Here is a 26,802-nt window from a genome sequence, read left to right on the forward strand (position 1 = left end):
TTTCTTTTCATTAAAACTGTGTTTTATTGGATATTAGTTGAAATATTTAGGCCCTTTCTTTAATCTTGGAAAACTTTGTTGCAAAGACATTTTTTTGGAAATGACATTTCTATAAAATGAATATGAGCTATAATAAAAATCAAGTATGTAAAATTTATACTATTTTGATTTGTGCAGCTGTATGAAGTTGAAGAATAAAGGATATTTTATTAAAATTCTCACATGAATGTCATATGGCCTTATTTTGATGAGCCTTATAACATTTATTTTCTCTTAAAGATTGATACAGCTGTGGAAGAAGGAAAGAAGAAAAGAACCAAAGATGAAATTGTAGATATTGATGATCCAGAAACCAAGCGCTTTCCTTATCCACTTAATGAACTGCTAATTTGGGCGTGCCTTATGAAGAGGCAGGTCATGGCCCGTTTTTTGTGGCAGCATGGTGAAGAATCAATGGCTAAAGCATTAGTTGCCTGTAAGATCTATCGTTCAATGGCATATGAAGCAAAGCAGAGTGACCTCGTAGATGATACTTCAGAGGAATTGAAACAATATTCCAAGTAAGTTACATTTTATCATTTGAAACATTTTAAAAATACAAAATAGATGAGGTTTAAGTGGAGATTATAGTGCCACGCACTAATTAGGTTACGTATTATAATTTTATTGGAAAAATTAAGAGAAACCCACTTTCTAAATGTTTTAAGTTTTAAAAAAAAAACTCAGAAAGAAACTTTGCTGCCTAGGCATGTATATTGTTTGCAATTCAAGAGTTAAATATCTCAACAAGAAAGAAGAAATGCCAGAAATAAGTTTAATAATTAGTTGTACATAATAGCAATTAGATTAGGAAAAGTTCCATTTGAAGTGGTAGGGAAAGGAAGAAAGTGAGGTTTGAGCTGTGTTCTAAGGAAATAAATTTAGTTCAGCTGGAAGGGCATTTCAGATGGTGGAACTACATATGTAGAAGAATAAAATAGTTCACAAGTTTTACAGTCTACTTAGGGGAGTAGTAGAATATTAAGCTAGAAAGGTAGTTTGTAGGAAGCTTTATAATAGAGAATAGAACCACCCTCCCCCAAAATGGTCTGTCTTTGGAAGAGAGTAAGAGTTGTTACTGGAAATAACTCAAATAGAGATCCTGTGATCATGTTACCAGGGATTTAAGATTAAGATGTTTTTCATATTAGGTTAGTCCCTATTCACATTATTCTTCGTCTCTACTGGGTACCAACCCTCTTCTATGTTTGAAATATTGTCTAGAGACTTTCTGAACAGAGTATCTGAATATTGTCAGTTTGGGTTTCCTGTGAGTCTGTAGGTTTATTTCTAGGACCAGGGGAAAGTGCTCTGGAGTCACATTTTCAGTCTTGTTCCTAATGTGGCATATTTTAATATTTTGTGATTTTCACATAGTAGTGGATATCTGAAAACATAGGGCCTCACAATTCCCTAAGTGTGTGTGTGAAAATATTGAAAACTGGAACATGTTATGAATGACTTTAAGGATAATGGTTTAAAACTGCAATTTGGTAATCTGAATATGTTTTGGCTTTTATCTTTTGATAGTGATTTTGGTCAACTGGCAGTTGAATTATTAGAACAATCCTTCAGACAAGATGAAACCATGGCTATGAAATTGCTCACTTATGAACTGAAAAATTGGAGTAATTCCACCTGTCTTAAGTTAGCAGTTTCTTCAAGACTTAGACCTTTTGTAGCCCACACCTGTACACAAATGTTGTTATCTGATATGTGGATGGGAAGGCTGAATATGAGGAAAAATTCCTGGTACAAGGTATACCTTAGAAATAATATAAAGTGTGTGATTAGATAAAAAAGAACAGAGGAATTAGCTCAGCTGTATAGTAAAATGCCTTGATTTGTGAGGGTAGGGGTTGTGGTGTTGGCATTTTATCCCTCTTAGTCTTCACTCTGAATCCTTTTCAGGTGTGGTGTATAGTGATTGTTTCCCCAGTCTGAGCCAGAAGCATGAGAGCAACAAATGGGAGTATTGGCATTTATAGCAGCCATGAAAAAAAGTTGTTGCTTTATGAAAAGATGATTCCCAAATTCTAAAATTCAGGACCTATCTACTAACTTAATAATCTGTTACTTTTAATTTGCTTGAAGTATATTGGATCTGCTCAGTTTTTATGGTTAAAAATTGGGATAAAATGTTGTCTGGTACTTTCAGTTTCATTACAGTGAGAGATTTTACTTTAAACTTTCCTTTTTGTTATTTTATGTCTGAAAAAAGGTATAGAATATAGAAGGCAGAAATCAGGCAAGTAGTTTAATCACTGATCATTGTAAGTGGATAATAAATACTGATCATATACTAAAAATAATGGTGAAGGATTAACCCTGATATACAATTATAATAGAAACCCTGACACACAATTATAATTTCTTTGTGCTTGAGGGTTTTGCAGGTAATACATAAAATTTCAGAAATAAACCTTTTTGTTTATAGAGGCACAAGCTGAGTAATCACATTGTGACACGGAACACTTGCAGAGAGATTTAGGATAAAATTAAGCACATATTAACTTCATAAGGCTTACATTTTATTTAAACAAAAATGTATTTTCTGAACAAATTGTAACCTGATTTTTTAACAGGACAAGTCTATAATAATTATTAAATCTTTTCTATACCCTTATATCGTAATACTCAAATGTTTTGTTACTCTTTAAAACAATTCAACCTGGCCTCTTTCTATATAAGTAAAATGTGAAGTTTTTGTTTTTTCCCTGCACCACCAGGGACAAAATGGCTAACTAATAATTAGGAGATTTTATACCTTTTTATTGCTTTTATTATATTCTTGAAGGCCATTAATTTTAAAATGTAAACTTCTGTGTTTCTAAAATTTTTAGGTCATACTAAGCATTTTAGTTCCACCTGCCATATTAATGTTAGAATATAAAACTAAGGCTGAAATGTCTCATATTCCACAATCTCAAGATGCTCATCAAATGACAATGGAAGATAGTGAGAACAACTTTCAAAACATAACAGAAGAGATTCCCATGGTAAGGAAAAAAAATTTAAAGTAAATATAAATTTGTTGTGAATAAATGTACAATAAATGTTCTTTTTATTTTAGGAAGTATTTAAAGAAGTAAGAATATTGGACAGGAATGAAGGGAAGAATGAAATGGAGATACAAATAAAATCAAAAAAGCTTCCAATCACACGAAAGTTTTATGCCTTTTATCATGCACCAATTGTAAAATTCTGGTTTAACACGGTATGATTTTTTTTTATTGAAGTATAATTGATACTATATGTTACAGGTGTATAATATAGTGATTCACAATTTTAAAGATTATACTCCATTTATAAAATTATAAAATATTGGCTATAGTCCCCATGTTGTACAATATATCCTTGTAGCTTATTTTATGCCTAATAGTTTGTACTTCTTAATCCCCTACCTTTATATTGCCCCTCCCCACTTTCCCTCTCACCACTGGTAACCACTAGTTTGTTCTCTGTATCTGTGAGTCTGCTTCTTTTTTGTTATATTCACTAGTTTGTTGTATTTTTAAGATTCCACGTATAAGTGATATCATACAATACTTGTCTTTCTCTGTCTGACTTACTTCACTTAAGATAATACCCTCCAAGTCCATCCATGTTGCTGCAAATGGCAAAATTTCATTCTTTTTTATGGCTGAGTAGCATTCCATTGTATATATTTACCACATCTTCTTTGTCCATTCATCTGTTGATGGACACTTAGGTTGCTTCCATATCTTAGCAATTGTAAATAATGCTGCTATGAACATTGGGGTGCATGTATCTTTTTGAATTAGTAACATGGTATATTTTAAAATTGAGCAAAAATTTTTTTTTACCACATTAAAAACCATTCAGTTTTATTAATTAACATATTAAGTTCACACATGGTCTAAATAAACCTTTAACAATCCATCTATGATTCTCTATCAAAATACAAATTATAGTAATTCAGAAGAATTCTTGTTCTTTGGATAGAATGATCTGAGAATTGTGATTTTTATGATTTACACAAAGAAGCCTAGTTATTTAGTAAACATGGATGTACAGTAATTTTATAACTTCTTATGGAAGGGTTCCCTATATTTTTCTTAGTTATTGATGAAGATGTATTTGTTTCAGATATGCCAACTAATATTCATGACTTCTATCTGTTGATTTAATGAATGTTTATCAAGATTTTAATGAACTAACATCCTTTTATCCTTAAAAGCAAATGGTCACAACTATTTAAGATTTACAGTGATCCTCTGTCTTTAATACAAAGAATGATTCCCTGAACACTTAACTAATGGTGATCTATAGGAATGATTTAAATCAATGACAGATGTCATTTCCATTTAGATTTTCATTGTACATTTTACATTACAGGGTCTTTAAACATCCATGGAGTAGTAAAAATAAATGATTGCTACCTAATATTATTTTCAAATAATCTCAAATAATGCCAATATAAAAAAGATGCTGATAATAATTACACCTGTCCAAACATCATTCCCTGTGATCCTGTGATCAATACCAACAAACAAATTTTATAAGTGTTTTAACTTTAGATTATTTTCTGTAACAGTCTCAATTAGAGTAATGCCAGAAAAGTTACTGACTTTAATGCTTTCTACTATGTATTCTGATATTTATTTAGATTTGATTTGTGATTAAGTACTTTTACATTTTTTTCATCATTCAAGTTTCTTTCCACTGTGAACTCTTCAGGTGTTTTCTGAAGTATATATTTAGGACTGATGTCTTTCATCACTTATTACATTTGTAGGGTTTCTCTCCACTATGGATTCTCTGATGTTGAGCGAGGTAACAGCTCTGGTTGAAGGCTTTGTCACATTCTCTACATTTGTACGTTTTTTGCTATTATGGTTTTTTTCTACTTTTTCTACTGTTATTTTCTGATGTTTTTGAGAACCAGTTAAAGGCTTTGCCACATTTGCTACATTTGTAAGGTTTCTTTCCAGTATGAGATCTCTGCTGTATAAGATATGAATGCTGATTAAAGGTACTGCCACATTCTGTACTTTTGTAAGGCTTCTCTGCAGTGTGAATTATCAGATGCTGCTTAAGATTTGAGCCCTGGGTAAAGGCTTTGCCACATTCTTTACATTTGTATAGTTTCTCCCCAGTATGAATTCTCTGATGTTGAGTAAGTTTTGAGCACCATTTGAAGGCTTTACCACAGTCTTTACATTTGTAAAGTTTCCCTCCAGTATGAATTTTCCTTTGTCTACTTAGATTTAATGATTGATTAAAGGCTTTCCTACATTTATTACACTTTTAATGTTCCTCTCTAGTATGAATACTCTGATGTTGAGTAAGTTGATGTTGAAGACTGATTAAAACCTTTATCACATTCACTACATTTGTAAGTCTTCTCTCCAATATGAATCCTCTTATATGTAGTAATATATGAGCTTTGATAAAAGACATTCCTGTATTTATTACTTTTAGAATGGTTTTCTGAAAATTCAGTGCCCTGATGTTTCATAAGACTTGGGTCTCGGTCAAAGTTATTGTCTGATTCAATGCAGGGATAGCTTGTTGCTCCATTATAAATGCTGTTGTAGTTATTGAAAAATAGAGCTCTTGGTTAAGACCTTACACAGTTTATTGCAGTTTAAATTTCCAAGTCGACAACTTTCATGTTTTCCCAGCAGCATTTTTTGGAATAAATCTTCCGTGCCTGCTTTGTGGTCATCAAAATCTGGGTGTCGTAAGAAGACATAGCTGGGTGTGTGGCTACTGTCTCCATTCCCTTCACATCCTAGAGATCCTTCTTTTGCTTCAAAAAGGTGACCAGGTCCCTATAGTTCTCTAACATCTGTCCTTGTACAATTCCCATTGATCAAAGTCCAGTCATTCCCACTCCTCTTGAGAGAAATCTATGGCCACATCTTGCAATGTCAGCAGTCCCTGAGAAGCTGCCATTTCCTCCTGTTTTTCCTCCTGCTCTGGGTTGTTTTTTCATCAATATTATGTTGAAGAAACACATCAGCATCTTGAGAATATACCTTCAACGGTGTCAACACATCTCCCTCACCAGCTCCTACCCACAAGCCGAACTTTCAAAGTTGACTTTGAAATGCTGAAAAGGCCTATCTCTCTCATCCTTTGTCTCAGGAGAAATACAGGAATAACCAGCTCCTGGCCTTTAAAAATGCTTTGCTGAAACCCTTTCAGAAGTTTGGGTTTTTGGGGGCATGAGCCACCGGTCTCCTTGCATTGCCCTGCACTAAACCTTTCTCTGCTCCAAACTCCAACATTTAGGTATTATTTGGCTGGGGCTGAGGCCGCAGTGGGTACCCGCCCCCCACCCCCGGTTTGGGGCACCCCCTCCAGGACGCCCCTAGGGGTGGGGCCGTGCATTCTGCTCCCTCCCCCAAGTGACTGAGGGAATTTCTTTTTTCTTTCTTTGCTTATTGCAGTTTACTTCCCTACCCTGCTATAGCTCAAATCAAAGATATGGCTTATTTTAAAACTGGTAGAGGCAAGGAAAACGGTGAGAGAATTCTCAGCCACAATTGTTCAAGGGTCAGAGAGTCTGGGTTTTCCTCTGAAATGAAATGACTCTTCAGATGTTATTATATGTTGTTCCTTATCATCTCCTTATAACCTTTCTTGTTAAGAGTCTCAAAGGTGGGATGTTCTCTTACCTAGGGAGAATGTTTTTCATATTTGTTTACATTTCTTGGGATTCAACCTCAGTGATTGGGAGCTAAGAAAATATTGGGTTGGCCAAAAAATTTGTTGGGTCTTTTCTGTAAGATGGCTCTAGTAGCGCTTAGTTGTCTTTAACTTCATTCCAAACAGTTTTGTTAGACTGTATTGTGACAGCTGTCATATCAGCGTGCATTTAAAAAAAGCTTATCAAAATTGGTGAATTTTTGTGTAGCCATTTTGATATTGAAGACGGAAGAAAAAAAAGCAACATTTTCAGCATATTATGTTTTATTGTTTCAAGAAAGGTAAAAACAACTGAAATGCAAAAAAGATTTGTGCAGTGTATGGAGAAGATGCTGTGACTGATTGAACATGTCAAAAGTGGTTTGCGAAGTTTCATGCTGGAGATTTCTCACTGGATGATGCTCTGTGGTCGGGTAGACCAGTTGAAGTTGATAGCGATCAAATCAAGACATCGAGAACAATCAACGTTATACCACATGGGAGATAGCCGACATATTCAAAATATCCGAATCAAGCGTTGAAAATCATTTGCACCAGCTTGGTTATGTTAATCACTTTGATGTTTGGGTTTCACATAAGTTAAGTGAAAAAAATCTTCTTGACCGTATTTCTGCATGCGATTCCCTACTTAAATGTAACGAAAACATTCTGTTTTTAAAACAAATTGTGATGGGTAATGAAAAGTGGATACTGTACAATAATGTGGAATGGAAAAGATCATGGGGCAAGTGAAATGAACCACCACCTACCACACCAAAGGCCGATCTTCATCCGAAGAAGGTGATGTTGTGTATATGGTGGGATTGGAAGGGAGTCCTCTATTATGAACTCCTTCCAGAAAACCAAACAATTAATTCCAACAAGTACTGCTCCCAGTTAGACCAACTGAAAGCAGCACTCAATGAAAAGCTTCTGGAATTACTCAACAGAAAATGCATAATCTTCCATCAGGATACCCCAAGACCTCATGTTTCTTTGACGACCAGGCAAGAACTGTTATGGCTTGGCTGAGTAGTTCTCATGCATCTGCTGTATTCACCAGACATTGCACATTCGGATTTCCATTTATTTTGGTCTTTGCAAACTTCTCCTAATGGAAAAAAATTCCATTCCCTGGAAGACTGTAAAAGGCATCTGGAACAGTTCTTTGCTCAAAAATATAAAAATTTTGGGAAGATGGAATTATGAAGTGGCCTGAAAAATGTCAGAAGGTAGTAGAACAAAAGGGTGAATATGTTGTTCAATAAAGTTCTTGGTGAAAATGAAAAATGTGTCTTTTATTTTTACTTAAAAACCGAAGGAACTTTTTGGCTAATCCAATACCAGTTGTCTTTCTTAGGAATACTACGTGGTCGGGGGAAGGAGGAGCCACGTAGTATGTGTTTCTTGATGATGGTGATGAAGTTCTATAGTATGATACCTGAGGTATAATATAAGTGAAATTATGTGGACTATACTGAGAACATAAACCTGGTATTATAAAATTCTTCCTATGAGAAGTACTAAAAAGTCAACTAAAGTCTAGAATAACACATTTTTACCTTGGGGACCATTTATAAATGGTTGATTGATAAATGCAATGTCTGCATGGAAGAAGAGTTACTTCTGAAACTTTTTTAATGATTGAAGGGAGATACTTCACAGGGTCTCATTTCGTCTCTTTTTTTGTGTATGCTTGGAAATTTTCATAGTAAAGAAATTGTATTTTATAATAAATTTTATTCATATCTTGTATTTTCTTTTTTTATTAGTTGGCATACTTAGGATTTCTGATGCTTTATACATTTGTGGTTCTTGTACAAATGGAACAGTTACCTTCAGTTCAAGAATGGATTGTTATTGCTTATATTTTTACCTATGCTATTGAGAAAGTCCGTGAGGTATGTCTTTAGTTTTTCCTACCAGTAACTTGGTGTATATATGGAGGATGTTATGTTTTATTTTGGTTATGTGTGTGGGTATGTGTTATTCATACCCACACACATAACCATGATGTAGGTGGGTATATTCATATACCCACCTACATCACCCAGTAGGTGATGATGTTACTGAAGTATAGATTGTTTGGTTTTGCTGTTCTAAAAGTGATGGCCATAGAATAGAGATTGTGTTGTTAACTTTGTCACAATTACAAAGATAATGATTTGTCTCAAATAATAGATTTGTTTTTGTTTTATTTTCTCAACATTCATGTTTATGTTCTTTGCCATTCTCAAAAAGTATTAAATATACATATAGCCAATCAGGTAGATAAATTATAAGTATATTCTTACTTTGCTCTTAGGTTATACTGCTCTAAAGTGTACTGTATTGCCCATTGAATTATCGTTTAGATTTAGATCCCTCTGTCCCTGTGTCTATCAGAGTTTTCAGATTAAAACTAAATTTTCTAATATCCTGATTTTGGAAAAAAAGGTTTTTAAAAATTTTTTATACTTTCTGTTTAATCTAGTACCTATATAAATGTTGTTTTATAACACAGTTATTTAAATACATATGAATTATTTCATGTCTCTACTTTACATTTAGAGAATACATGAAATTGCAAAAATAGATAGAAGGCATTGTACTTCCCTCCCACTTAGGTATAATAGGAATTTAATAGCTTATGCATTTTAAATGCCTTTGAGTGCCACGGCCCATATGTTTATGAAATCTGTTGTTTTACTAACATGTTTGAAGAAATTAAGTTGTTAAATTGTGAAAGCAAGTTGCAAATAATTTTTTTATTCATAAAACTGTTCTGCAAGGATTTATTAGATAGTAATAAAAGTGATTGCCTGTAGTGGGAAGGAGAATTAGTTGGCTAGGGGTGAAGAGTGGAAGGGAGACTTTTCACTATTTGCTTTTGATACACTATGATTTTGAAGCTGTAAATGTATTACCATTCCCCACAAAAAATTTAAAATATTTTTTATATTAAAGAGCTAAGTATAGCTACTTAAACCATTGAGTTGTTTACTTTCTGCAAATAAGGCACCTTTGGAAGATCCTACCTGGATATCCTAGTGTTGTTTCAGTGAAAAATAAAACAACTTTTGACAAGTATCTCACATTCCAAGTCTAGAGAATTGTGTTCTAATCCAGAATTTTCAGTGTCTTAGTTGGATGACCTTGGTTGAGCAGGTCATTTATTTGTGGGTCTTTTTTTTTCTTTTTTTTCCCCTATATATAGAGAATGAGGATAAGAAGTATCTGTCTTTGATATTTTATTGAATTGTTTTGGTGATCAAATGCCAAGACAGTCAAAATACTTTGAAATATTAAATGATATATAAAATTCTGCTATGACAGTATAATTGAATTCTGGTATATGTTTTAATGGGAAGAAAGTGATGAAACTTTTTTTTTTTTGTTTAAACCTGTAGATCTTTATGTCTGAAGCTGGAAAAATAAGCCAGAAGATTAAAGTGTGGTTTAGTGATTACTTCAATATCAGTGATACAATTGCCATAATTTCTTTCTTCATTGGATTTGGACTAAGATTTGGAGCAAAATGGAACTTTGAGAATGCATATGATAATCATGTTTTTGTGGCTGGAAGATTAATTTACTGTCTTAACATAATATTTTGGTATGTGCGTTTGCTAGATTTTCTAGCTGTAAATCAACAGGCAGGACCTTATGTAATGATGATTGGAAAAATGGTAAGTTGAGAGGTGTCTGATAATACTCATGGGTTTATTGATATTTTTTCTTAAAATCATAAAAATATGTTATTAATGTAGTTTTACTTGAACCAGAGAATGATAGTTCATGTTTATTTGCCTCATATTGCAAATAGACCCATTCCTAAGGATATTAGCTTTTTAAAAAATAAATTTATTTATTTATTTATTTATTTATTTATTTATTTATGGCTGAGTTGGGTCTTTGTTGCTGTGCGTCATCTTTCTCTAGTTGCTGTGAGCGGGGGCTACTCTTTGTTACAGTGCGTGGGCTTCTCATTGCGGTGGCTTCTCTTGTTGCAGAGCACGGGCTCTAGGCGCGGGCTTCAGTAGTTGTGGCACGTGGGCTCAGTGGTTGTGGCTCGCGGGCTCTAGAGTGCAGGCTTAGTAGTTGTGGCTCACAGGCTTCATTGCTCCGTGGCATGTGGGATCTTCCTGGACCAGGGCTCTAACCTGTGTCCCCTGCATTGGCAGGCGGATTCTTAACCACTGTGCTACCAGGAAAGCCCAGGATATTAACTTTTGAAGAAAATATTTGATGGGATAAAGTTAGGAAAGCTTATTTTATTTGTTTTCTCTTGAAATACTTTAATTTTTAAATGTTACTTGCTAGGGCTATTTGAAAAATATGAACTTGCTAGCTCCAATCTATGAGTTTCTTTTCATCTTTACTACCACTACCCTAAACCCAATCTGTCATCATCTGGCACTGGCAGTAGTATAGTAATCTGTTTACTCACAAGCACTCTGGCCTGTCTTCAATCTATATTATAGCTAGAGTAATATTTCAAAATGCAAATCTGAGTATGTCAGTTCTCCTTCTTAAAAAAATCTTTTAATGATTTTGCATTACTGCTAGAAATCAGTGTACTTAATGAAACCCATAAGCCTTGCCCAGTTTGACTGTTGCTTTCCTTCCTTTCTTCCTCCCTCCTTCCCTTCTTCTCTCCCTCCCTCCCTTTAAATTTTGAGATAGTTACAGAGTAACATGCAGTTGTAAGAAATAACACAGAGCGATTCTGTGTACTCTTTACCTAGTTTCCTCCAGTAGTAACATCTTCCTTGCTTTCTTGAGTCTCACCTCTTACCATTTTTGACCTCTTATTTGTGTTCTAGTCACACAAACCTTTGTCTTTTTCATTTAACACAGCCCCTATCAGAGAACCAAGAATAGCTCATGTTCTTTCTGCGTAAAATGATCACCCTCATCTACACTCATATCCTTAGCTTTTTTCATTAATTAACTTAGTTTTGTCCTCCAGATCTTGGCTTCAACATGTTTTTTTTTCAAGGAAGCTTTTTTGATCTTTTTCAACTAGATCAAGTTTATTTGCTGTATAATTTTATGGGACCCATGTTTTTCCCTTCAGAATATTTATCTGTGTCTAACTGTATTTTAAACTACATTCTTATTGGATTATTTATATTCTCCTCTAGACTTTAAATTCCTTGGAGTAGGAACCTTGTCTGGTGTTGGTCACCTTTATATCTGTAGTATCTCAATACTTATCACAGTCCCTGTCACATAGGAGATTTCTCCTTACTAAATATTTGTTGGTTGGGTGGATAAAGCCATTTCAAGTAGGAAAAAAACAACATAAAAACACTGAACATTAGTTGTATTTTCATAGGTTGGTAGTTAAGATTTTTTTCTCTTATTTTTATATCCTTAGCAGCAGATTATAAATTTAAAAAACTGTAATTGTTCACCAAGTAGTTTTTAATGTTTATTATATTCTCACTGCTATGCAAGACAATGCAGATTGGTTATTAGGATATTGTCCCTGAACTTTGTGAAACCACGTTTCTCTTTTTTGACTTTATCAGTCCTGTAGTTATTTTTAACAGTTGCATAATCTAGCTTGAGGAGCCTATCCTACATAAAGTATTTTAGGAAATTATATGAGATATTAGTAAACTATCAGTGTGGTTTATTGATTAAGTTAATGAGTAGGGGATATAGGGATTCATGGAAAGAGAGAAGTTTGTGGAGGTTTTTGTTAAAGCAATGGAATCTGAGCCATTCTTCGAAAGCTTGAGAGAGATGGGAGTAAAAGGGAACAGCCTGACTGGAAATTTTTTTGTGATAAGGTATAGTTTGTTAGCAAATTGGATAGACAGGGCGTAGTAGCTTGGAGTATATAGAACATTGAAAACTAGGACTTTAGAGAAGAAAAATATAGGGGAAACCATTGAAGAGTTTTTCCCCCAAATTTTTATTTTTCTTTACCATAAAAGAAGTAGGTTGACATTTCTCTGTCTTTCCTTATCATCTTGGAGTGACTTTTCAGTGTATGGATATTGAAAGCAGCTAGTCAGATTGTTCATTATGATGATTTTCAACCAGTGGGGCAGTCTGAAAAAGTCTCACAAGGGTTCCTCATGCTCAATTCCAACCCACCACACTAATCTTGTCCCTTATTAATGCACTTTGCAAGATAATGCTAACTAAACAAATACTGTCAGTGGTTTATGTCTTTAGGTACCTCTTTCCTTCTATCTTTACTGATCCCGACTGTTTTTAAAATTTATATCCAGAACATCTAATCTTTTCCTGATATAATATGCCCAATATTTTGCTCTCTCCCATAGGCTTAACCAACTGGCAGGTTTTGTTTTTTAAATACATGTCAGGTTTAATGTGCAATTTTTTATGCACTGAGCTGAAAAAAATCTAAAATGTACTGGGCCTACTCCTGCCATAAATTTGGGCCTATTCCTGCCATAAATTACTTTCAGTTTTCAGTTGAAAAAGGCAAACTCTATTATGCTTCTGTTGCTTTTGTGAAAGTAACTTCTCTTTCCTTATTCTAAAATTACTATTCATTGTAAAAAATTTTAGCAAGTGCAGACAAACTACCCTCCAGAGACATCCAGTATTAACAGTTTGATGTATACCTTTCCATCCTTCAAGACATATATATGAATACATGTGTTTATTTGTGTCAAACTTCACACGAATAAATGTATATAATAGTTTTATCGAAATGGGCTCATTATGTGTATGCTGTTTCTCAGTTCTTTTTAAAATTGGTCTTCTAGATTAAATTTATCTTTTAAGTAGCCCCACTAGCTCACAGGATTATCAGCATTGCTTTGCATCATGAAGACAAAGTTTTTACATTTTTTGAATACAAAATTTCATTATTATATTTGATTTTCCACACTACACATTTTCCCTCTAGGAGAGTGTATCCTACTCTCCCCAGTTAAGAATTACTGGTTTATTATTTGTCACATCAAAGAAGTACTTATTATTCATCCATTTTGCATTCTTTCATGAAGTAATGGTATTTCCAGGAAAAGTTAGGGGAGTTAAGGTTTTGGGGGAGGAACTGGTTTTAGCCTAACGTTTTAGGGCAAAAAACCGCTCTAGCTCTCATTGTCTACCAGATTATTTAGTGACTTAGTGTTATTGGGTTAATTTAATGGTGATATACAGTAAATGGGAGGTGCAGGAAGTATAAAAGTGAACAATCTTAATAACAGATGGAGATGGGAAAAGTAAGGAAGCCAAGAGAAAGTGGAGCTGTCTGGATTTCCATCTGAATCTTACCTCTAATGTACTCCCAACACTCCCACTGGTTCTCCCATCCCAATTATAGGGAGCTGAAATATATATTTCATTTTCTTCTTTACCTTTGATCTTCTTTAGAACCACCCTCCACCAGGATTATGTCTTTCCCTTTGTCAGCCATTTATTTATCATATCATTATCTTTTTTCTCCTAGTGCCATCTTCCCTTTCTACCTCCTTCAGTGCTCTCAGATGGTTACTGTTCTAATTATCTGCTTAAAGTAGATGCTGCAGAGTATAAGAAATCCTTCATTAACGTATACCTTTAATGAATAAAGAAGGTGAATTTTATAGTATGTAGTAGATTCCTAGAGTAACTTAACATTTTTTAATCATTGGGTATCTGTTATATGCTATGCATTATACTACGCTGAGACTACAAAGATGAATAAGACATGGTCCAGATCCTCATGGAATTCACAGTCTAGTATATAAGACAAGCATGTGAGCAGATAGAGAAAGATATGGTAAACTGTTTTGTGAAGACTGAAAGCTTTCACAAGGAATATGGTATTTGAAAAAAGTTTAGAAAATAGGTAGGAATTTTTCTTGAGCAGGGAATTTCTAATCAGAGAAAACAGCTTCATATCTTTCATAAAGATATGAAAGATTAAAGTAGAAGAAATCTTCACATTTGACATCTTTAATAGAGATCAGACTAATGAAAATTACATGGTAAATGCTGAACTCGTCCTACTCACTCCATATACCTATACATTCAAGCTAGGAACCCTCATTTTAGATATAAGAAATGGAATATTCAGATATTTTAATTAGTTAAAATTTAGATCAAATATAAGGAAGATTGTCAAATAGGCTTTATGCGAAAGGTATGAAATCCAGAGACCTCTGAATCATCAGCCAACAGACCTTGAATAATTTTAGAATATTTCAGGTTTGGGTTTTGATTTGAATTTTTGAGTTGGGCTTTTTCTTTACTTAATTTGGATTCCAAATTACAGCAAATGCCATGAATAATGTTTTGATGAATTATTTGCCTTTTAAAAATCTTTTATCCCAAGATTTTGTTTATTGAAAACATATATTCTCTTAGTAGTTCTCTTAAGTGGTCAAATAAGGCGTTATTTAACCATTTTACAAAGAAAAAAACTGAATCTTGGGGGGTTATGGGATTTTTTTATTGTAAGTCACAGGGACTCAACTCTAACTTAACTAAAAAAAAAATGTTTTGGCAGATCTAACAATTTTAAAGGTAAAGGATCAAGACTAAATGATTATATATAAATAAATATTTTATAATTTCTCCATCTAGTCTAGACTTACTGTCCTCTTTACTTCTCACAGTCCTGCCTTCCATTTCTACTCTCACTATATACTTGTTCAAAACATATGAAAATGTCTTAGTAACTTCTTTTAGATTGATTTAGTACTGCAATTATTGTTAGTTCATAGTAGATTAAAGTACAGATTTATTGTAAATGTAGTCTCTTGATCTCCATGGGATTTTCCCCTTAGATTATTATTTGTGGATGAATATTATTACATATTGCTAGAGTGACACTACATTCACTTTCTTAGATGTAAGTGCTGAACACTTGTACACATAAATAAGTGGATAGAAATTAAAGTTTCATTATAGCATTTCACTTAATTCTTTGAATTCCTGAGTAATGATGTCAAAATTCACATTGTGATTTAGCAATAAAAATTGTTTTTTAATGATTCATTATGTGATAGCTCAGCTAGGCTCTTTTTCAATTTTGCTGAAATTAAAGAATTGCAAACTACGTGACTTGCAAAAGAATTTGTTAACCAGATACGGGTATCACTTATTTTTTCAACACCCATACTGATAATTCAGTTTGTTGTTTTATTTACCTCCTAGGAGGTTTTCACAGCCCAGGAGACAAGGCACCATGGTAGGGTTCAGGATGGGTGAGAAGAATGCCTTTCTTTTGTGAAGTGGGCAAAAGGTACTATCAAAGGAAGGTAGAAAAGATAGTTTGCACCTCCTGTATAAGAACAGAACAGTTTTAGGAAAGAACTCTCATGGAAATTGGTTCCCTGAATCTGCCCCTTATGTCTATACTTCTTTAAAATCTTCATGGACATGAGATAGGCAGACTCCAGTTTGAGCCTGTGATATGGTTCATTATGTAGAAGATGCCTATGACTTATCTGATGTTACAGATCAGTTTTTACATAATTTCCTTGATGTTAAGGTTTATGTAGTGATGAGGTTTCCTGAATGCTAATGCTAGGAATAAAAAGAAACTCAAAGATTCAAGTTATCTATTGGAACATTAGAAACTGTTTTTTAAGATGAAGAATTGTCTTTGTGTTTAAATTCCCATGTATTTTAACAGTGTTCATTTTTTAACAGGTGGCCAATATGTTCTACATTGTAGTGATTATGGCTCTTGTATTACTTAGTTTTGGTGTTCCCAGAAAGGCAATACTTTATCCTCGCGAAGCACCATCTTGGACTCTTGCTAAAGACATAGTTTTTCATCCATACTGGATGATTTTTGGTGAAGTTTATGCATATGAAATTGATGGTAAGGATTTATGTGTACAAATATATCTTTTGGTTATTTCATATTTCAAAGTCAAAATTGCATTATAGTAATATTACAAATTTTCACAAATCAAACTGTTACCAACCTAAGTCCTCCCACGATACATTAGTTAATCCCAGAAGAAACATAACAAAAATTAATTGAAAAAAAGTATTTCAGAATTTTTTTTAGCTGTAATTAATGGAATCTGGCCTAAACTGGCTTACACAGTAAGGACATATATTAGCTCACATAACAAAGTTCAGAGGTAGAGTGGTCTTTGGGATTGGTTAATTCATGCTAAGGACACATTCTTTTTCATCCCAGTCCTCTGTAATAAGTGTCTGATTCATACAGGTTTTCCTTTACAATTGTAAGACTCTGTCACAAGCAACAGGAGGAAGGAGACACTGTTTTCCATTGGTTCTCTTCAGGGGAAAAAGTCCCTTTCCCAGATGCCTTCTCTTGAACCGGTTTTTTAATCTCATTAGCTCTAATTGGCTTCAGTCTGCCTGTCTCTAAACAGGGCAGGGGTAATGGAATTACATTGATTAGTTGGATTGTATATACTCTTGAATTGTAAAATTCAACCCTGAATACATTCTCTGCATAAAGCTATTCTATTGTTTTAGTTAGAAAGGCTAGATAACTTGTGAACATAGTTGATACTGCCAACTTTAAAGGATGTTCTTCTGACCTTCACATTGAGTTATAGAATCTTTATTTTGTTAGTTTGCTCATGTTCTCTCTTGCTCTCTCTCTCGCATCTTAACTTTACTCCTCCATCACCCCCATTCTGTGTTTGTCCTTACCCACCTATTTATAGGTGATTAGATCAGGGGATGGTCACATAGTAGTCATCAGTTGTTATGAGATGTTGGTTAAAACAGTGAGGTTTTACCAGCCTGGTAAAATTTTGTGTTTAATGGCTTCCTGTTTAGTGTCATTTCCAGGTTTTTATCGTCTGCTTTTTCTTATGTGGCTCTAGTTTAGTTATAACGCATTGGATATAGTTTTTCACTCTCCTGCATTCTCTTTCTTGGGTATTTGCTTCATCATACTAATCTGAATAGAGTGGAAATAGATTCATAAAATTTTTTAGGAGTGAAAGGACCTTATGCATCAGTTTGCTCGTAAAACCATTTTATGTGAAAGGAGTGATACAGCCATGATGAGAATTTCAATGATGTATATTTTTTAAATGCTTACAAAACACCAGGTGCTAAGTGTATTATAAAGATTTGTATAAAACTTGTCACTAGTTCGAGATTATTTAATTCAAATCCTGGCCCTACTTGAATTTATTTTACTTTATTCCTCATAACTCTGTGGTGGGTATTAAAGCTCTTCCCTTCCTTAATTCAGCTGTGTTATGGCTTCAGAAACATTCCAGATGGAGGCAATGAAATGCAAGGAATTCAGATCTAATCATTGTATATTTAAGAGGCACTTTAACCATTCCTTCAACCCTCCTTTGTGGCCTAATAAGCTAAAGTCAGTAATCATTATGTTTGTAAATTTACTATGAGTTTATCATACTCTTTTCTGGTTCAGTTATTTTTCTTATAGAAATGTGTGGCTGAATCTGGGAGTTTTATTCTTCTTAATGCTCCTCTGGCTAAACCCTACCTTGGAGGGTAGACATAATACAGAAATACACTTCCTTGTATGGAGTAGAGTCGTAGAATAGTACCCACATCCTTCACAAAATTCTTCTCTTTTGGAATACTGTTAAGTTGGTGTTTGTATGGCTGCCTGCCCAGAAGCTTTTGCTAGAATCTGTGAAACAGATATGTACATAATCAAAACTTCCTTCAAACAAACCTACACAAATATTGACTAGAAGCAGTAACTGGTAAATTACTGTTTTAATTTTTTTTTTTTTCTTTCTCAAGTTTGTGCAAAGGATTCCAGTATCACTGAAATCTGTGGTCCTGGGACATGGTTGACTCCATTTCTTCAAGCAGTCTACCTCTTTGTACAGTATATCATTATGGTCAATCTTCTTATTGCATTTTTCAAGTAAGAATTTTATTTGGTTGCTTATTGTAATGAGATCATTTAATATATAGTTCTCTTTTTGAAGGAACTATACAAAATTTAAAATATAAAGATTTTATTGAGGCTTAAACTACTAAAAATTATTTTTGAAAATTACAAATAAGAAAGCATGCATTTTCAAAATCAAATTAATTCTAAATTTGAGACCCTGTCTTTCAACATGCAGTTTTTTTATAAATTTTATCTTTATTTGGTATTTATTACAAGGTGGCCAGGGAATACACATGCAGTATACAAAACAGAAAGGCAAATAGAAAATTCTTCAGTAATCCCATTCTTAGTATTTTGGTATACATCCTTTTTATCTTTTATATATATGAACCACTTTTTCTTTTCAAAAATAATGTTCTTATATTCTGTATACTGTTTTTAACTAAGCAAAACATGAATATTATCCTACATTAATAAATATCCCTCTCCAGTTTTTTAATGACTACCTCGTATTCCATGATATAGACTGTAATTTTTAAGCCAATATGTTATATTGCTCCATTCGATTGTTTATAATTTTTTGTTCCCCAAAACCACATTGTGGTTAAATTTTTTATTAATCCTTATGTATTTCCTTAGAGTGTTTTCCTAAAAGTAGAACTATTCAATATATGTATATTTTGGACTTCTTCTATTTAAGTCAAAATAGGCCTGTGTCTCCAAATCTCTGCTAACAGTAGGTATTATCTTTTTAATGGTTGCTAATTTGACAGTACATAAGAGTCTTGTTTTTATTTGCACTTATTTTGTTACTACTCAGGTTGAATATTTTCTTCTGTTTTTGTCATTTATATATAATTTTAAAAGCTTAAAATCATATTTTCTGCCGATTTTTCTGGGAGTTTATAATTAAGACCCTCAACAATATCAAACTTTGCCTTATACTATTGCATGTATTTTTTTCCAGTTTCGCATTTGCCTTTTAGTCTTGTTTATGGTGGGGTACTTCTTAGAATCCTTGTTTAGAGCAGAATTACAATAAAATTTTAGTATTTAAAACTTTAAAATGTGATTAGCTAAGTTTGTTTATTTTTATTCTTTGTTATTCAAGCAATGTGTATTTACAAGTGAAGGCAATTTCCAATATTGTATGGAAGTACCAACGTTATCATTTTATTATGGCTTATCATGAGAAACCAGTTCTGCCTCCACCACTTATCATTCTCAGCCATATAGTTTCTCTGTTTTGCTGCATATGTAAAAGAAGAAAAAAAGACAAGACTTCGGCTGGACCAAGTAAGTGTAAAATATATTAAGGCAAATGTTTTTATTTTATCACTTATCAGTATTACACTGAAAGCTAAGTATTTTTTTTAAATAAATAAATTTATTTATTTATTTATCTTTGGCTGCATTGGGTCTTCGTTGCTGCACATGGGCTTTCTCTAGTTGCGGTGAAGTGGGGCTACTCTTTGTTGCGGTGCGCGGGCTTCTCATTGTGGTGGCTTCTCTTGTTGTGGAGCACAGGCTCTCGGCACGCGGGCTCTAGAGTGCAGGCTCAGTAGTTGTGGCGCACGGGCTTAGTTGCTCCGCGGCATGTGGGATCTTCCCGGACCAGGGCTTGAACCTGTGTCCCCTGCATTGGCAGACAGATTCTTAACCATTGAGCCACCAGGGAAGTCCCTGAAAGCTAAGTATTAATTTTGTTCAGAAGACTTAACTGGTTAATGTTATTGTAAAGGCTTTTGTTGAATTTGCCTAAAAGTAAAAGAATTTAAAGTGCAATATGGTTATCTATAAAAGTAAATTTAGTATTAAACTTCCTTTTTGGTATGGCATCTCAGTTCGGTTTTGTTAAAATGCTAGTGTAAACCATAATAACACTTGCTGTTCTACAAACCATTTTGACTGCTGTGTAAACAATAACACTTTTAGTACATTCTGTATACTACGTGAGACGTAATAAACTCTGCCTAAACTTTTACAGTGGCTTTTTATTCTACCAAATCATTTCTTATATTCTTCTACCTAGGTATGCGAAGGAGAGGTGTGAGAGAGAGATGGGGAAGGGTATTTTATAGGAAAAGGAGGAAGTACTGGAAACTATTCTTCCAGCATCACACTGTGAGTGAAGAAAGAAGTAGAAATACTTGTTTAGGGCTTTAGAAACACACCAGTAAAAAGAGAAAAAAAATTGCAGATGATTTACATAGCCTTATGAACTCTAAATAACATAAAACTCATGAGCTAAAGTTTTTCTCGATGTCTCTGTTGATTTTTTTTTTCTTTTCCCTCCTTAGAACTTTTTTTAACAGAAGAAGATCAAAAGAAACTTCATGATTTTGAAGAGCAGTGTGTTGAGATGTATTTTAATGAAAAAGATGACAAATTCCATTCTGGGAGTGAAGAGAGAATTCGTGTCACTTTTGAAAGGTTCAGAAACCCTTTAATTTTAACTGATTTTATGTCAGAGTGGGTTCTGTTAGTTATGTCTCTCACACATGGTCATTGTTCAATTTATGTTTGTCAAACAAGTAAGTTTAGTAATGGTTTTACATAATATATTGGGAGACAGTTCAGTTCTTTACTTCTAAGACTTCATGTAAGTCAGTAAGTCAGTCTCTTAATTGTTTTTTGACCCTTGTTACAGAGAGCAGAAAAGAGTTGGTGGAGAAAAGTTAAACTGTCTTAATTGTTTTAAAACATGTTTCTTTCCGTTAGTTTTGCTACGTTCTAAAAGTATATGGTATTTGTGTAGGTACAATAATGGTAATAGTAGTTTATGTGTATGTAGCTGAATACACAGTTTTGTGTTACTCTGATGGGGGAATAAATAGCTATGGTACAAAAGTGTGTTTTAAAATCTTATATTTTTATTATAATAGGATTAGCACTTGATCCTTCTTTTTTAAATTATTTATTTATTTATTTATTTTTGGCCGTGTTGGGTCTTAGTTGCGGCACGGGGACTCTTCTTTGCAGTGTGCAGGCTTCTGCCTAGTTGTGGCATGTGGGCTTCTTTCTAGTTGGGGCGTGTGGGCTCCGGGGCGTGCAGGCTCCAGAGTGTGCGGGCTCAGTTGTTGTGGTGCGTGGGCTCTCTAGTCGTGGCGCGTGGGCTCCAGAGCTTGTGGGCTCAGTAGTTGCAGCACGCGGGCTTAGTTGCCCCACAGCACGTGGGATCTTAGTTACCTGACCAGGGATCGAACCCGTGTCCCCTGCATTGGCAGGCGGATATTTCAAAACCATTAATTTTTAACATTTGTAAAACTCCTGTGTTTCCCTTACAGAGTGGAACAGATGTCCATTCAGATTAAAGAAGTTGGAGATCGCGTCAACTATATCAAAAGATCATTACAATCATTAGATTCTCAAATTGGCCATTTGCAAGATCTTTCAGCCCTGACTGTAGATACATTAAAAACACTCACTGCCCAGAAAGCTTCAGAAGCTAGCAAAGTTCACAATGAAATCACACGAGAATTGAGCATTTCCAAACATTTAGCTCAAAACCTTATTGATGATGGTCCTGTAAGACCTTCTGTGTGGAAAAAGCACAGTGTTGTAAATACACTTAGCTCCTCTCTTCCTCAAGGTGGTCTTGAAAGTAATAATCCTTTTCTTTGTAATATTTTTATGAAAGATGAAAAAGATTCCCAATCTAACATATCTGGTCAGGATTTACCTGTAATACCCCAGAGAAAAGAATTCAATTTTCCAGAGGCTGGTTCCTCTTGTGGTGCCTTATTCCCAAGTGCTGTCTCTCCTCCAGAACTGCGACAGAGACAACATGGAGTAGAAACCTTAAAAATGTTTAGTAAAAATCAAAAATCAGGCAGTTCATCTAATAGCATACCACATGTATCATCCCCACCAACCAAATTTTTTGTTAGTACACCATCCCAGCCAAGTTGCAAAAGCCACTTGGAAACTATAACCAAAGATCAAGAAACTGTTTGTTCTAAAGCTGCAGAAGGAGATAATGTAGAATTTGGAGCATTTGTAGGTAAGTTTGGCAAACTGATACTTGTACATCAGCATTATTTATTTTTTAATTATAATTATCACCTTAGAAATAAAAATAAATTGCTAATTATTGAAATCATGTACTTGTGTGACAAGTGGACTACCTTTTCATAGAGTATAGTTCTAAAAATTTTTTAAGGAGTCAGAAGTCAGGGAAGTAGGTTGAATTGGGCTATACTAGTTATATTAGCACATACCTCTTTGGTGCAACTTACTATAATAACAATTGTATGGAAAACTTATTTGGACTCCGTCTTTTGAATTTAAGCATAGTCTCTTGAATTTGATCAACTTTTGTTGAAAGAACTTGAGTGATTTGTAAGTGTTGCAAGACAAAGGTATAGAGGAGGCTAGAAGTAACTGGAAAAGAGCAGTGTTTTATAAATAGGCTGACCATACAGTTTTTCATCCAAACCAGTACACTTTTGAGAGTGAAAGGGTGTGTTACTAATATTTACATTAGGATAATAGGGAAAGCCAAGACTCTACTTGGAAAATGAGTATTTGTGGTCAACCCATTTATATACCCAGAGAGTATATACCCAGAGATCACTTCAGAAAGGAATGATTCATTCTTTTTTTTTTTTTAATTTGTATTTATTTATTTATTTTTGGCTGTGTTGGGTCTTCGTTTCTGTGCGAGGGCTTTCTCTAGTTGTGGCAAGCGGGGGCCGCTCTTCATCGCGGTGCGTGGGCCTCTCACTATCGCGGCCTCTCCCGCTGCAGAGCACAGGCTCCAGACGCGCAGGCTCAGTAGTTGTGGCTCACGGGCCTAGTTGCTCTGCGGCATGTGGGATCTTCCCAGACCAGGGCTCGAACCCGTGTCGCCTGCATTGGCAGGCAGATTCTCAACCACTGCGCCACCAGGGAAGCCCAGGAGTGATTCATTCTTATACCTCACCTCAAGTAAAATAAGGACTGAAAATATATTTATTTTGGCAATGATAACATGTTAATAACATTGGTGAAAACTGTTTCAGTGAAGGATGTGATAGAGGAAGAAGCCTGATTATAGTGAAATAAAGTACAAATGGGAGGAGTGAATGTAGAGAGTGACTGGGGGGGCGACTCTTAAAAGCTTGGCAGTGAAGGCAAAAAGAAAGAACTAATATTGTGGTTTGTATGTTTAAGGTTTTATTTGTTTTGTTTTTAATGATGATGTTTTGTTATTTAAATGTTGACATTATGCCACGTGGAAGGAAAAGGTGAAGAGGGAATGCTTTGTAGAGCTAGCTAAGCCCCAAATATTTGTAGAATATAGTGTTCTAACAGCCTTCCTCTTAGATTATTAAAGATAAAAGTATTTAACAAAGAATTCTTAGAAAACAACTTGGGTTGTTCGTGGACATAACCAGAATGTTCCAAGGTTTGAAGAAGGCCCTCTGTCTCTTCAAGTTTGAATTTTTCCTTCAGGTGGCTTCCTAACCTTGTCTTTAACACTTATATGAGCCTTCCCAGCCTAGGAATTTACCTAGTCACGGAACATGTATAGAGATGGTTCACAGAATGTTATGTCTATGTAAATATCTCCACAATTAGGGCCAACCCCATGGATTATCTAGGTACTGAGCATGCTGATCTCTACTGCTAGGCTATGTGAGTTCACTGTGGGTTTATAGAGACAACTTTTCCTACATAAAATCTATCCCAGTTTATTTTTAAAGAACATATTTTAGTCTGTTTGTTAATATATTGCCAGTGGTATGGATATGTAGATATAGATATCTATATGTTTGATGTCTATATTTATATGTAATGTGTATATATGTATAATAAATATATATAATGCTTTTTTTTATTGAGAGTAAAAATGATTGCTCCCCCTCTTCTAAATTTCAAGCAGTTCACTTCATATCACATGTTGGATTCTTTTAGGATCCTGTTACTGTAAACTTGAACTACTCATCTTCTCCAGCTTTTTGACACCTATTTTCAGTATTTATCAGGAAAGCTACAGGAAACTTCAGAGCCATCAAAACTACTTACAAGACAACATACGTCACTTGTTTGAATAGACTAGGCAATGACATTATTTTGATAGAATTAAAAAAAAACAAGTATTTTTTGTTGTAATCGTTTTTTTTTTTTCTTTTTTAAGGACACAGAGATAGCATGGATTTACAGAGGTTTAAAGAAACGTCAAACAAGATAAAAGAAATATTATCCGTAAGTAAATCCTTATAGCAGTGCGATTATTTTGCTATTTTGGAGTTTAGTTCAAAATAAAATTAAACATATTTTTCAGGAAAAATACAGTGTTAGCAGAAACCATCATCAACATGAGAGTTCCAAATATTTGAAGCTTATACACAATTTGAAAAAAAGAAAAAACAGTTGAGGAATATGAAAAAATGTACAAATAGCTTGCATTTTTTAACTGAAGTTAAAAAATCACCTATTTAACATTTCTCTTAAAAAATGCTTCTCCCTGTATGATTTCCACGGACTACTCATTGAGCTCAACTCTTTCCCAGGCCCCAAAATTCATTAGAATATAACCCTGCTTCTCAAGGACCCTGTGGTCTAGCAATGAAAAGCTGAATATGCCAGTAACTACAGTATCGCGTGCAAGTGTAAGATGTTCAATAAATGTTGGTTAAATGAGTTTTAAAGTGTACAGAACAACTAGCAGAAAGGTGTGTTTCCTGGCTGAAAATTTTTATTTCTTAACTGTTGCTTTCATAAATTACCAATAACTAATTTGAGCTTTAAGGGTAATAACAGCTACATCAAGATAATTAAGAAGACCTGGAAAAGTGCTAATTAAGCTTCTCCATCCCTTAAGAACTTAAGTTGTGGAAATGATCAAGTGATAAACACAACGGAAATAAAGTTTTTCCTAAAACTAAAGCCAAGGAAATGATAATGATATAAGCTTTTATAAATGATTATTTCTCATATGATCTATAGTTAATTGTGAAATTGCTGTCAGGACATGTTACTTATTACCCTACATCTAAAAGGTAGACTCAAGTGCATTTTTTGTAATATAAATACCAACTTTTTTTTTTTTTGGGCCGTGCCACTCAGCTTGCAAGATCTCAGTTCCCTGACCAGGGATTGAACCTGCGTGCTTGGTAGTAAAAGCACAGAGTCCTAACCACTGGACCGCCAGTAATTCCCCAACATTTGTATTTTTAATAGCATACATTTTGATTGAACTATTGTACTAAAGTGAATAATTTAATTTAATGTCTATTAACTAGATTTTGTTAACTTTGGATTGAATTGGTGACTATATGGAAATTGAGATGTAGTGATTCCAGGAGGTCCCTTTCTTTCCATATTTGCCTTTAAGTTTGTATCTCTTACCTCAAATAAGACCATCAGAATGATGTAAGAAATACGATTATGGAGTATTCAAAGATGCCTAAATATCAGGTAAAGTCTCTTACTTGTGGGAGTCAAAAACTTAACTTAGGGCTTCCCTGGTGGCACAGTGGTTAAGAATCCGCCTGCCAATGCAGGGGACACGGGTTCATGCCCTGGTCCGGGAAGATCCCACGTGCCGCGGAGCGGCTAGGCCCGTAAGCCACAACTACTGAGCCTGCGCGTCTGGAGCCTGTGCTCCGCAACGGGAGAGGCCGCAACAGTGAGAGGCCCGCGCACTGCGATGAAGAGTGGCCCCTGCTTGCCACAACTAGAGAAAGCCCTCGCACAGAAACGAAGACCCAACACAGCCAAAAATAAATAAATAAATAAATAAATTTATTTAAAAAAAAAAAGTTAACTTAAAATATACATATACATTTAGATAGAGGAAGTAGGTAAGATAAACTTAACATAAGACTATAATTTGTATGATGTATTCTAACCATTTTAATTCTGTGACATACTTCTAAAGGTCTGAATTTTCCATTATATATGATGCCTTACAGAGAAGGAGAAAACTAAATAAATAGGTTGAATGCATTTAGGTAGCATTAGCTGACACATGATGATGAAAAACAAGGGAAGAAGAAACGAATGAGAAAAAGTAATAAGTAGAAAGAAGAACTGACAAAGCTCTACCAGAGTTGGTTTTATAATTCTTAAAATGTAGACATGATATGTCTACATTCCATATGGGGTTTTTCTTGAAAAGTTTTTAACTGAAGTGTATTTTACAGTAAATGAAGTGTTTTATGGACCTTCTTAACTTTTAAGAGTTTTTTTGTAATTTGGAATTATTTAAGTTTAATAAAATTTCTTATCACACTCTCTTTCTCCTATATGCAAATACCCTTTAATTAAAAATATGGACCCAGTATGTTATGTTGCTCAATTGTAGAGTCCATTTGTGTCAGTGTAAGAGAGCCCAGTGCCTC

General features: G+C 34.3%; 1 protein-coding gene across 2 annotated transcripts in view; it reads left to right on the top strand.

Moving 5' to 3' along the window:
* Positions 1-26,802, top strand: part of TRPM7 (transient receptor potential cation channel subfamily M member 7) — a 110,204-nt gene that overhangs the window by 56,836 nt on the left and 26,566 nt on the right. For both annotated transcript variants that reach the window (XM_082452981.1, XM_082452982.1), the window contains 12 exons: positions 280-560; positions 1,570-1,798; positions 2,883-3,038; positions 3,113-3,256; positions 8,469-8,597; positions 10,086-10,364; positions 16,306-16,480; positions 18,376-18,502; positions 19,584-19,768; positions 20,773-20,905; positions 21,760-22,475; positions 24,594-24,661. In XM_082452981.1, the coding sequence (XP_082309107.1) occupies positions 280-560; positions 1,570-1,798; positions 2,883-3,038; positions 3,113-3,256; positions 8,469-8,597; positions 10,086-10,364; positions 16,306-16,480; positions 18,376-18,502; positions 19,584-19,768; positions 20,773-20,905; positions 21,760-22,475; positions 24,594-24,661 (2,622 nt within the window). The remainder of the gene's footprint in view (positions 1-279; positions 561-1,569; positions 1,799-2,882; positions 3,039-3,112; positions 3,257-8,468; positions 8,598-10,085; positions 10,365-16,305; positions 16,481-18,375; positions 18,503-19,583; positions 19,769-20,772; positions 20,906-21,759; positions 22,476-24,593; positions 24,662-26,802) is intronic.

Source organism: Balaenoptera physalus (genome assembly GCF_965194825.1).
Source record: "Balaenoptera physalus genome assembly, chromosome: 2".
Taxonomy (NCBI): domain Eukaryota; kingdom Metazoa; phylum Chordata; class Mammalia; order Artiodactyla; family Balaenopteridae; genus Balaenoptera; species Balaenoptera physalus.